Source organism: Arachis stenosperma, chromosome 10, assembly GCF_014773155.1.
Source record: "Arachis stenosperma cultivar V10309 chromosome 10, arast.V10309.gnm1.PFL2, whole genome shotgun sequence".
Taxonomy (NCBI): Eukaryota; Viridiplantae; Streptophyta; class Magnoliopsida; order Fabales; family Fabaceae; genus Arachis; species Arachis stenosperma.
The window spans coordinates 5,912,906-5,925,331 of NC_080386.1; the positions used below are offsets into that span (position 1 = coordinate 5,912,906).

The 12,426-nt window shown below is 37.6% G+C and overlaps 2 protein-coding genes across 2 annotated transcripts; both read left to right on the top strand.

Annotated features, from left to right (window-relative positions):
* The first annotated feature begins 317 nt into the window (after positions 1 to 317).
* On the top strand, positions 318 to 4,217 carry LOC130955552 (uncharacterized). Its single transcript, XM_057882442.1, has 4 exons — positions 318 to 1,353; positions 1,621 to 1,759; positions 1,831 to 2,940; positions 3,536 to 4,217. The coding sequence occupies exons 1-4, from the start codon at positions 488 to 490 to the stop codon at positions 3,884 to 3,886; spliced, it is 2,466 nt and encodes an 821-aa protein (XP_057738425.1). The 5' UTR covers positions 318 to 487; the 3' UTR covers positions 3,887 to 4,217.
* A 1,574-nt stretch (positions 4,218 to 5,791) lies between these two features.
* LOC130954092 (metacaspase-1-like) lies at positions 5,792 to 7,993 on the top strand. Its single transcript, XM_057880832.1, has 5 exons — positions 5,792 to 6,193; positions 6,774 to 7,110; positions 7,185 to 7,305; positions 7,457 to 7,654; positions 7,737 to 7,993. Exons 1-5 carry the CDS (start codon positions 5,827 to 5,829, stop codon positions 7,794 to 7,796), a joined length of 1,083 nt encoding a protein of 360 aa, XP_057736815.1. The 5' UTR covers positions 5,792 to 5,826; the 3' UTR covers positions 7,797 to 7,993.
* Positions 7,994 to 12,426: the final 4,433 nt, after the last annotated feature.

Consider the following 12,426-nt stretch of genomic DNA (forward strand, 5'->3'; position numbering starts at 1 on the left):
TGGTGGGGTACACGTCAATTTCAATTTCAATACGAGAAAGATTTGCTATTCTAAGAGTCGTACATAATAAACAAAGAGGAATCATTTTAGATAAAAATTTAAGTTATAATATCCTTAATTATGTTTTAAATTTATAAAAAAATAAATTTTTTAACCATTTATATTTTTTAAAATATATATTTGAATAATAAAAGAATAAATTAAAATGTCTAAACATTATTCTTTTATACACATATACATGTGCTCGTAATATAATATCAATATACGAACTTCGTTATTTATTATCCTTTATCCATACTTGTGTTAACATAATTCTACGTTCTAACATGATCCCTTAAACGTGGTTTGGATGAAAATTTAAGACCAACCAAAATTAAATAAGACAGCTACAGCAAGTCAAACTTCCAAGTTCGAAGTCAAATCTTCACTCTTCGGCCTCGCTCAGCTAACAAAAGAGAAACGGATCTCATCGCCGCCGTGGCGTAAAATGGCCACCGCCACTGCAGCTACCTCGCAGCTGCCGGCGCCGCCAGCGCAGCAGCAATTTCTCAACTTAGAATCCCTGGCTCGGATAGACACTACAACTCTCTCACAGTCGGAGCTCCATGCCCTGTCTCTCTCCTCCCTCTCCGCCTTCGATCTCCACTCCACCCGTCGCCACCTCGTCACTCCCAAAATCGATCCGTCTCTCTTCAACGAGAGCGCCGGATCTCGCCGCCAGACATACTCCCGTCCTCGCCGCCCCGAGTCCTCTCCCACCGGCCGCCGACGCCGTGTTGCCGGCCTCCTCCCCGCCGCTAAGCTACCTTCTCTCCCTTCCGATGACCTTGGAAATGCCGAGAACCGGGTGATCATCGATTATCTGAAACAGTATATCAGGGAAGATCCCAAATTCGACCAAGTCGAGTTCGCTCCGCCTTCTTCCGCTTCCGCGCTGGTCGCCTACCACGGAGGTGGTGCTGGCGAAGGGAGAGGAGAGCTCGCTATGGTGAAATTCGGAGAGAGGAAGAGGAAGAGAGGGCGGAAGCCGAAGGTGAAGGTGAACTTGGAGGAATCCTACAGCGGGATGGAGATTGTGAACAAGAACGGAGTGGTGATCAATCTGATGGATCTAGCGAAGGCGGAGGATCCTTTTGCGGAGGAGCTGAGGAGGCGGACTGACGGACTGCAGGGAGAGGAGGAGCTGTTAGGGTTTCTGAGGGATTTAGAGGGACAGTGGGGAAGCAGGAGGAGGAAGAGGAGGATTGTGGACGCTGCCAATTTCGGTGACGCATTACCGCTTGGTTGGAAGCTTATTCTCGGGTTGAAGAGAAAGGATGGTCGCGCATGGATCTATTGTCGCAGATACATAAGGTTCAATACAATGAAGTTAATCCTTTTCATACATGTTAATATTCGTTTGCAATTTGAATTTTCTGTTATAAGCTTGCGAAATTCTTGACATAGTTAAGAGTTAAGACACACCTAACTTTGTTCTTTGCTATAAAATTGAAAATTAGTTATGTCTTTTGGTATGCATAATTTGCGATTTGTTGATGCTAAGAAATTTTCTATTTTCAGTACTGTTAAATTTCTAGGGCTTATATGTTTACTATTTTTTTCTTCTGTGATGTTCTCCAGCCCTAGTGGACAGCAATTTATGTCTTGTAGAGAAGTTGCTTCCTATTTGCAGTCTCTTATTGGCCATAGTGATGCACCGTTGCAAATCGGTCATAGGAGTGAGAATTTGCCGCAGGAACAAAGAGCAATCACTGAACACGTAAGTAATCCATGCTGCAGCTGTTGATCTATTATGATTTTATGACGTGTGATTTATCCATTATACTGCAGTCTGCAGGTGTTGCCCATGAGGATCAACGTGAATGGCAGATTGTTGTAGCTAACTCAGATGTACCTAGTTTTTCTGTTTCTAATGAACGTGGGATGGAATTGGCCTTGTTGGGTTTGGAAAATCTTGCAGACGTGGAAATACATGACCTATTTGAATGTCACAAATGCAATGTGACCTTTGACGAGAAGGATTCATACTTGCAGCACTTATTGTCATTTCACCAGAGAACAACAAGACGATATCGGCTTGGATCTTCTCTTGGAGATGGAGTTATAATTAAAGATGGAAAGTTTGAGTGCCAGTTCTGTCACAAGGTGTTTTCAGAAAGGCGTCGCTACAGTTCTCATGTGGGGATCCATGTTAGGAGTAATGTGAGGCAGGCTGAAGATTCGTCAGGTCTGGAAAATGTTCAACGGACAGACAAGTCTCCAGTGAGGGAGGACATGCTGCTTTCAAGACTCTCCAGGATGGATGCCCTTATTGAAATTGCTCAGAGCTCTATCATGGAGGATTGTGACATGGAGCCTGCTTCGAAAGTTGCTGCTTGTAGCTTGGATCAAGATATAAACTTTGAGTCAGAACAGCAAATGGAAGATAGCTTAAATGGAACAAATGTTGTTCAAGTTTTAAATCAGCAGGATAGTCCAGAGTTACACATGGATGTGGAAGAAGAGGAAACTGATGATGATAGCCAAGTTATTGATGCAAAGATGGTTACTTGTCTAGATCACACGGGTTTGTTATGTGTAAATGAGAAAAATGGTAATCCATCTGTTGAAGTGTTTGATAAGTCTGGGATTGATATGGGAGGAGCTTCTCAAGGCCCTTTGCTTAATTTATCTTGCAAGGACAAAATATCAGATTCTGGGGAGAATGAAAATTTTTGTTGCTCTAATATCAAAGAAAAGTTTAAGTTTAATGAAGATAACAATAATAAGAATGAATTGGAAATTGGTTCAGATGGTTGCAAAGATGTTCCTGTTAGGACCAATGTTCAAGAGTTGCTAATGCCAGCTTCTGAAGAAAATGTGATCGACTCTAGGGTTTCTAAATCTCCTATATCCCAAATGCAATCTTTGTATTCCTCTCCTGCTTTCAGCTCTTATAAGGTATAAGGCATAACCTGTGGGATGCCTTTTCTGTAGGGGATCTTATATGTTGAAAAACTAAGGGGTACCCTATTAGATCAAGGTCGCCCTAGAAAGTGATTGATTTGAGGTCTTTCATATGACATGCATGCATGGCATGTGGGATATTATTGTTAGCTCCAGCTGTTTTTCTCTATTGAGGTTTATTTTGTATTGAACCATTGTATTTCATATACAGCTTTTGAGTATAGCTTTTATAACCATTGGTTTTTTTTGGCCAAACATGGTACATAGTCCTCTGGAGATTTAGCATGCAGGCCTTTTGTAGTGGACAAGGAATAAAACACTTCCTTTGTTTTTTCCTTGTTGATTAACAAGTTCATTGTTTGTGATTCTATTGGATCATTTGGATGTCCCAGGAATAGAAATTCTTTACTGATTGAGCAGATATGCTTGCATGATGTCTTTCTTGCCCTTTACTAGCTAGCATATGTTTCCAGCTCCTTGTGTGTCTTGGAGTAGCTACCATGTGCACCCCTGCTATGACATGTCTCACCCTAGTCAGTAGTGCTCATGTGTAACCTTGAAAATTATTGTTTCTATTGCTTCTTGACAGGTAGGAAAACAATCTTGTAATGAAGATCATGAGTATAAAAATGTGAAGCGGTTCCAGGAATTGGATGAAGTCAGTACTACTAAGCATGATGCTACAAGTGTTCAAGATTCCTTTTCACTGCCTGATGTGCAGACTGATACGGTAAACAAAACAGTGATGGAAACAACATATCCCTCTTCTGTTCAGGTTGAATCACAAGAAGTTATGCAGCTTACAACTGTGTGTGTTTGGTGTGGAATAGAGTTCAACCATGATGCCCTTAATTCTGAAATACAACCTGATTCTGTTGGATTCATGTGTCCAGCTTGTAAGGCAAAAATCTCTGGTCAAATTAATGTGTTGGACAGTTGATCACCAAATGGCAACCATATTAGACTGGTAATTACTGATTCGCAGTTGCGGTAATGGCTGCAGTTGTAGGAAGTGTATTTAATTTCCTGTTAACTTCAAACTAGTAGCCTCTTACTTTGGAAGCTATGATCCATGAGAGATAAGTAGAAGATGACCCAGAAGAAACTTTTCAGCATTTGGTGCCGATGGTATCGTTAATTGTGGTCATGATCAATTTATCCTTGTTTGTAATCACACATGGTCCTGTATATATCTCTATATATATACTCAGGGGAACTGATGATACTCTGTTGTAATATTTTCTGCTGCAGTCTATATGATGTTTAGTACAGTACTAAGGCCTGTGAATTTGAACTTCCTAACATGGCTAATCACTAGGTGTATCCGATAATTACACCCGCTGAAACATTACTGAGGTAATGAAACCAACCATAATTGTATAATACCGTAGGAGGAAAAACTAATGTAGAATTTACGTCTTCTGGGCAGCTATTAAAAAAGAAGACTATGGAATCCGTTTCTTGTTTATTTATTGCGAGAATAATAAACAGAAGCATAGTCATAGACACGTGGGATGCATTATTAGTAGCACGTTTTCTGGGTTGAAACTGAAGCTACTCGATTCTTCGTTGATCAAATACAAGGTAAAGGGAAAGGAACAAACTAACAATGTGTGTGTGTGAAATGAAGCACGGTTTTCCATCAACTATGAATGAAGAGACAAAATTACTCTGGAAGATTCTACTATGCTGAAGGCTTCTCCTATTTTTAGGTACTAAAAACACATGTGCAGGCTATAGGGATAACACGTGGTGAGTGAGAAAGCATGGGAAAACTGAGTCTCTACTTTGTAGCAGATCATGGGTCTCACAAGTGTGTAAGCAACTGACAGATGATGCTCTGTAGGACTCATGATCTGCTATTAAGTAGAAACTCAGCTTCTCCGTATCCTCTCATTGACCGCATGTCATTCCTGCAGTCTGCACATGTGTCTTCAGCACCTAAAAAAGGAGAAGCCTTCAGGTAGAATCTCCCAACTACTCTTCAAAGCATGTACGATCCACTACAATGTGAGAGAGCTTGTAGTCAATTTGTTAGAACTTCATGTAAAAACTATGATAATCAATTTGTTAGAACTTCATGTAAAGACTGATAATAGTTACACCACAGAAAAGTTCTCTAAGTCCATGTACAGGGTTGGTTTAATGGAAGTTATTTTATATATGAGTTGATATTTACTGGTATCGATTGTGTCTAATCATCACATTTTTTTAGGCAGGTAATGATGTATCTCTCTCTACACAAAGAATTCCTTGTTCTAATATGAATGCTATTTGAAATTAAACTAGTGAATTGGGCTGTAGCAATGTTTCCCTTCTTAGTCATCATTATAAAATGATAACATAATAAGTGTGCATGGATTGTTCTGCTCAAACAGCACAATTTGAAAGTAGGCTTCTTTTCCTGTGGTGCAAATCCATTGAACCCTCCAAATGGATCATTTTGGGCCATCCATTGTCAGTCATAGAGACTTTGATCAAACAGGAAAAGATAGTCAATGAGCCTTAGTTCAAGTGCCATATGTTTTTTTTTTTTTTTTTTTTTTTTTTACTAAAAGGTGTGTAACCTAGGATTTAGACTTACTAAGATATATCCTATGTATTTACTTATCATTGTGCAAAGGAAAGTCCACGCAAGCAATTAGACTTGATTCTCTCTTCAAATTATCTCTCTTCAAATTATATTCATATTGATGTGTTTTACATTCGCATTCCACTGGAGAAAAAAATGGCAAGTAGAATCTGATTCTAGATATGTCTCATCCCAACCGAAAGGAATAGAATATTACAATACAATATATACAACAACAAACTGAATTTAATCTAATAATGTTTTCCTTCTCAAGTTCTTAACATTGTTCAAAGCTCAAAATCATCATCATGTTGGCATGTAGAAGAGAAAGATGCATGCAATGTGGAAGGCCTGTGTTGGTGCCAGTGCAAGGCTATTATGTTTCCGTTCTGTGTTATGGCTGCCAAGACTATTCACAACCACAACCTAACTACCTTTTACCAAATAGAACTTCTCCCTACATCGATTTGGCTCCTGGCTTTCCGAGGCCTTGCCCGCCCCAGCCACCGCCACCTCCTGCTTCTCCATATGGTAAGAAGAGGGCTGTGTTGTTTGGTATTAGCTATGGTAAGCGAGTTAACAAGATCAAAGGTGCTGTGAATGATGCTCACTGCATGAAGTACTTTCTCATTGACAAGTTGGGTTTCCCTACCGATTCCATTCGCTTGCTCACAGGTACTTAATTATATCTATTATAGACTAGATAAATGCACCTTAGATATGTCAAATGTTTCATATCTTAAAATTTCATTGTTATGTCCTATGGTTTGATGATTATAGTTCAAACTAGGCAATGAAATAAGGCCTATATTTCACTTGCTGAAATCAAATAGAAAGGGGTGGGTCCCACTTTAACCAACTCACATTTTGGCCACTTGGGCACAATTTCTGTAGGGACTTCAGAATTCCTCAATTAACAATTGAGCCTAATTTTAAACTTGAAGCTTGAGTAAACATTTGCGAAAATGACCATTTTAGAGTTTTGTTAGTTTAACTTATGTAGTTATTAAGGAATGATCTCATTTATTTGGTGGATTCTATGTTTAAAGAGTTATGTTCCGTGTACATGAAAATCAACTACCAAAATCAACTATCGGTTTAAAATACATGCTAGAATACAAATACACATAAAAAATAAATTAAACTACATATATATTTATACATAAATATATTGGTAGCTGATTTTAGTGGTCGATTTTAGTATACAAATAATATTTTTGATGTTATAATACTAAGAAATGTTGTGCATGTGGAGATGATCCGGAGGAGAGAAACCCACTAAGGATCCCAACAAAGCACAACATGAGAATGGCGATGAGGTGGTTGGTAGAAGGTTGCCGGCCAGGGGATTCATTGCTGTTCTACTACTCCGGTCACGGATCCAGAGAAGTGGATCATGACATGGATGAGCTTGATGGGTATGACGAAGCAATCTGCCCTGTTGATTATGAGCATGAGGGAAAGATAATTGATGATGAGATCAACGCAACAATCGTCCGCCCTCTGCCACGTGGCGCCAAGCTCCACGCCCTTGTTGATACATGCTTTAGCGGCACTGTTCTTGATTTACCCTTCATGTGCAGGATGAACCGGTTAGTTACTTAGTTAGTTACACTTTTACATCAGCCAAAAAAAAAGTTGAGATTAATTTGTATTATTTAAACAGGAAAGGTTATTATGGATGGGAAGATCACAGAACCCGGAGAGGTGCATTCAAAGGCACAAGTGGAGGAGTAGCTGTTTGCATTTCAGCTTGTGATGATGATGGAAATGCAGCCGATACATCGGTTAGTCATGAAATCACTTTTTTCAAAAACTGTAAATTGTTTTTATGAGTCTGATACCAAATTATAAACCAATTCTTTCAAAAACTAAGCTGATAAGAAAAGGAATTTCTAACAAAACAAAAAGCCTGAGGATTATGTTTTGGTTGATTAGGCATTTAGCGGCATGGAAAGTGCAGGAGCTTTGACTTACAATTTCATTCAAGCCATGCAAGGTGAAGCTAAAATGACTTATGGGCGCTTGCTGAATGCCATGCGGTCTACAATCCGCAATGCTAAGGAAGGACATTTTGGTCATCAAGCTGAAGAGTATGGCTATGGCAGAATGGACTCTCGCCTGCACTATGCTCATGTAATTTTCCTCTTAGCTTGTTCATAAGTATAACAACATCAAGCTTGATCCTAATTTTGAAATGCCTTATGCATGCATGCAGGAGCCACAATTATCGTCATCTCACATGTTTGAAATCTATTCAAAGCCCATTTTACTGTGACAAAAGAAACAGGGCAACTACTATATTATTACCATAACCGAAATAGCCGTTGCCTCACTGTGTTAGCTAACCAATAAGCTAGCAAGTTTTTTTATGATGAAGTTTCTAATGCAGTTGTAATTTAAGCAAAACCCTTTTATATATATATATTGCAGTCTGTGGTGGCTAAGTGTTGTTCGTGGCTATGGTGGCTAAAATGTTTCATGTAGGAACGACATGTGTGATCTTTGAATTTATGGAAATAGTGTTTAACTATGCTAATGACATGTAACTCGACTAATGAAGAGCCGTAAATCATTTGGTACACAAAATTAGATTAAGTAAGTGCGAAAATTCCATAATGCAATTGGATGGAAAATTTGGTAACGGCATTTGGAAAAATATCGAAAGATCTCCAAACCATGTGTTGAAAGCTTAGTTCTGTGTTGAGGGAATGAAGAACTACGGTTTGAGCTGTGATGGGTGTCTACTATTGGAAGGGTGGGTTCTGCAAGCCGCCGCAAGCAGTGAATCGTTGGAATTCGGCGAGGAAAAGAGCGTTTGTGGTGGCCGGTGGGGCTCTACACGGAGCGTGTGCGTGCAGCGCATCAGTGAGGGCAAGAAGTGAATTGTTAGGATTTGGTGAAGAGAATTGGAGATACTACAAGTAAAACGATGAGTATTGTTGAATTTACCGTCGAATTTAGAGTCGGACGTTAATGGCGAGTTTGCCGTCGAATTTACGGTCAGATTTGGCTATAAACTCGTAATTGTTAAATATTATCATTGGAATTGATGTTCTGACAGTAATATTTGGCAGAAAAAAATTTATGGCGCCCCCACTACTGTCAAATTTACTGGCTGGTAAATCCGACGATAACATTATTTAGTAAAACATTGCGTTTTGCACATGCGGAATCGACGATAACCATGCCTTAGATGATAGCGCGAACTTTTGTCTCTCCCATTTTGAATTTCCCCTTCTCTTTCTTCATCACCACCCTCTCTCTCATCATTGTCTCCATCTTCACCGTTGGTTCTCTGCCTCCTCTCGTTGCCTCTACCACGGCTCCACTGTTCTCGGTGAGCCAAAACCTCTGCTGCCGGCCGCGCTCAACGTGGATTTGGGGAAGCAGAACCTCTAATGCAATCCAAGCCTCCACCACCGCAACGTTCGTCACTCTCCCCACCGAGGCACACTCCGGTGAGCCACCTCCACTGTCGCAACTTTTATCGTTGCTCCACTCTTCTTGCTCTGAGGTTGGTTTTGAGATTTTGTTAATTTTCCATTTAATCTTCTCTGTTTTAAATTTATTATGGTTTAATTAGATTTTAATTTTTCGTTAGTAATTTGGTTTAGTTAAAATACTCTTTGTTGTTAGGTTGATTTAGATTTTAGAGTAAAATTAGAATTTTTTTATTAGGATTTCTCTTGGTTCATAGGTAATTAAGCATGCTATTGTGATTCTTGGATTTGTAATTTGAATTTGTTTAGAGTTTGTAATTTAGTTTGATTAATTTAGGTTAGATTCAATACATCAGGTTTTGAATTGTTGAAGTGTTTGGAATTCATTAATTTTATTATTTCCTGCGTTGATGACTATTTTATTGAGAAATTGTTGCTGAGATTGTTTGCTAATTGTTTAATTTTAGTTTAGATTTGGTTAGAATTTCAATTTCAATTTTGAATCAGTTTCAAAGTTAGTTTAGGATTAGTTTTCTAATCTTAATGGATTTAGGTTGATTAAGTTAAGTTAGATTTAATACATTAGGTCTTGAATTGTTGAAGTGTTGGAATTATCCAATTGTGTTAATTGTTGCGTTGATGACTGTTTTATTGAAAATTGTTGCTGAAATTGTTTGATAATTGTTTAATTTTAGTTTTATTTAATTTAAGTTTGATTAAAATTTCACTTTTAATTTTGAATCAGTTTAGAGTTAGTTCAGTGTTAGTTTTCTAATCTTAGTAGATTTGTGTTGATTAAGTTAGGTTAACTTAAATACATTAGATCTTGAATTGTTGAAATGTTTGAAATTGTTAATTGTCTAATTGTGTTAATTATTGCATTGATGCTTGTTATTTGCAGACATGTCGACAGGCAGAGGTGCTGCAGATCAAGTTGCTAGTCGTGATTGTAACCGTGGTTGGGGTAGAGAGAAGATTTCTTCGGGAACCCCCTAGGACTTCTGGATCCTCTCCCTCTACTCCGACCACGCCGGTGACACCACAGGTTGCAGGTTTAGCAGAGCAGTCATTCATCATGGTCCTTATTCCTTAACCCCAACTATGTGCCTCTGTCCATGGCGGCGACGCCACCTTCGATTGCTCAGCAGCCCGCATCCATGGCGACGCCAACTCGAGCAACAAATGTCGGGGCCCCAGAGTCCAGTCACGGAAGTGAGGTGGCAGCTGTTTCCCCTCTACTACCTCCCACCACACGGTTGCGCATTTGGTCTGATAATGACATGGGGTAAGTAACACGTTTAATGCTCATGTATTTCTTATTTATGGTTATCGCTAAAAGTGTCTGAGTTGTTTCTAGTTTAGTTAATTTAAGTGTTAATTGTTAGTTATTATTTTCTAGTTTTCATGATTATGATTTCTGTTATTGTTGAAAGTTCCTGAAACCTGATTCCTGTTTAGTAGATTTATGTTGATTTGGATTGCTAATTATTATTTTCTAGTTTTCATGATTATGATTCCTCATTCCTGTTTTCTAGATTTAATGATTAGGGTTGATTCTTATTTGTGGGTTGTTGTTAGATTTTTATCAAACCTGAACGCGTGTACTCATGAGATGTCATCAAGTTGATCTACGACTAGCTCTGGCCCAGTTACATGAAGATCCCCGCTGAGAAATGAACGGTAATTACTTTCATTGTTTCTATTTTAAACCTTTTAGGTAGTTTATATCATCTATCTTGTTTACCTAAATTTAAATTTTCTTTGTTGTAGGCATGTAGTTGCACTTTATTTAGTATACTTGACTTTTATTTAATTTGCACATTGTATTATTTATCTATTTTAAATAAAAAATTTTATTATTTATAAATTACCAACTAATTTTGTGAAAAAATTTAAATTTAAAATTAAAATTGACCATTTATTTCAAATTCCAAAAACAAAATTTGACATTACTGTCGGAATTACCGTAGAAATAATCCAACGGTAACATGGCACAAAACATGTTTTGGCGCCAATATTACTATCGAAAAAATTCGCCGGTAACCAATTGATTTTTTGAACTGGTAGTCAGTTGTAAAATCCGACAGTAATTACCATCGGACGAAATAAATTCAATGATAAATTCGATGGTACTCAGTTTTTTTTTTTCTTTTGTAGTGAGAAGAACAATTATGATGGGGCTCTACGCAGAACGTGTGTATCAGAAAGAGGTGCAACGACTGACCATCGTCGTCGATAGAGATGTGCGATCGCCATAGGAACAGCGGTCGACCAGCCATTATTACTCATTTTTTGGTGTCATTTTCCAATTTTGCCCTCACATAACAATGGATGTCTTACCACAAGTTGTACATATTTAGCGTTAATTAAGTATGTATGATTCATAATTTTATTTGTCGGGTGTCATATATTTACTCATGGGTTAACAATTGACCACCCTTAACCACTAAAATTTATGCTACCATAGAACTGGCCTCTATATATATATATATATATAGTCATTTAAAAATTATGTAGACGGGTATATAATCAAATAGGAGACAAATAGTTGAATGATTATATATATTAGATCATGGTGACATTGAAAAAAAAAATATTTAATATTTTTAAAGTATGAAATAAAAGCAGATACTTTCAAACTATAAAAACCAAAAGATAACTAGTGACTAATGTAACTTTTTATTTTGTTATTATGACTATTGTATATTAACATTTTATTATTTTAGATTAATGTTTTATCCCTCTTTAATGATTCTTGTAACTTCCTATTTGTTGAGGAAATCACTTGTTAAATTATCCATGAATGTGGATCAATAATATCTCATTCTAAACAGAGGAACCAAGCTACGAGAGTCTCGTACTCCAAACTTAGGGGAACTAAGTACCAAGCATTGATACTCAAATATCATTAACTATTAATCTATTATAGATTTCACTAACTTTGATCTGGGTAAACCAAAAGATGATATGTTAAACTTTTATATATTGCTTAAGTTGATGCTAAGCCAAAAATCCAATGATCGCCTTCATTGAGAACATGATGGAATCAACATAAATGAACAACCAAGAGCTTCTAGTCATTTTGTTACCACTTCAAGTTAGACTGTGAAATTAGGCTCCTTTTTTCCTGTGGAGCAAATCCATTGAATCCCAAAATCGAATTTTTCATTTTGGACCGTCCATTGTCACAGAGACTTTGGTCAAAAAGGAAAATATATATGCTATGCATTTACTTATCGTTGTGCGAAGGAAAGTCCACACAAGCAATTAGACTTGATTCTTGAAATTATATCCATAGATTTCATTTTATGGATTTATTAATATGTTGGTGTGTTGATATATTCGTAGTCCACTAGATATTAAAAAAAAAAAAGGTTTGAAAGTAGAATCTGATTCTAGATATGTCTCATCCCATAAAAGGAATACAATACAATACAGCATTTAATTTAAAAATGTCACATCCAA

Bases quoted from the DNA above. Each gene is read 5' to 3' on its own strand.
- LOC130955552 (XM_057882442.1), top strand. From the start codon at position 488: ATGGCCACCGCCACTGCAGCTACCTCGCAGCTGCCGGCGCCGCCAGCG. The intron at 1,354-1,620 runs GTTCAATACAAT...GATGTTCTCCAG, and splicing joins TATTGTCGCAGATACATAAG to CCCTAGTGGACAGCAATTTA. The intron at 1,760-1,830 runs GTAAGTAATCCA...ATTATACTGCAG, and splicing joins AAAGAGCAATCACTGAACAC to TCTGCAGGTGTTGCCCATGA.
- LOC130954092 (XM_057880832.1), top strand. From the start codon at position 5,827: ATGTTGGCATGTAGAAGAGAAAGATGCATGCAATGTGGAAGGCCTGTG. The intron at 6,194-6,773 runs GTACTTAATTAT...GTGCATGTGGAG, and splicing joins TTCCATTCGCTTGCTCACAG to ATGATCCGGAGGAGAGAAAC. The intron at 7,306-7,456 runs GTTAGTCATGAA...TTGGTTGATTAG, and splicing joins GAAATGCAGCCGATACATCG to GCATTTAGCGGCATGGAAAG.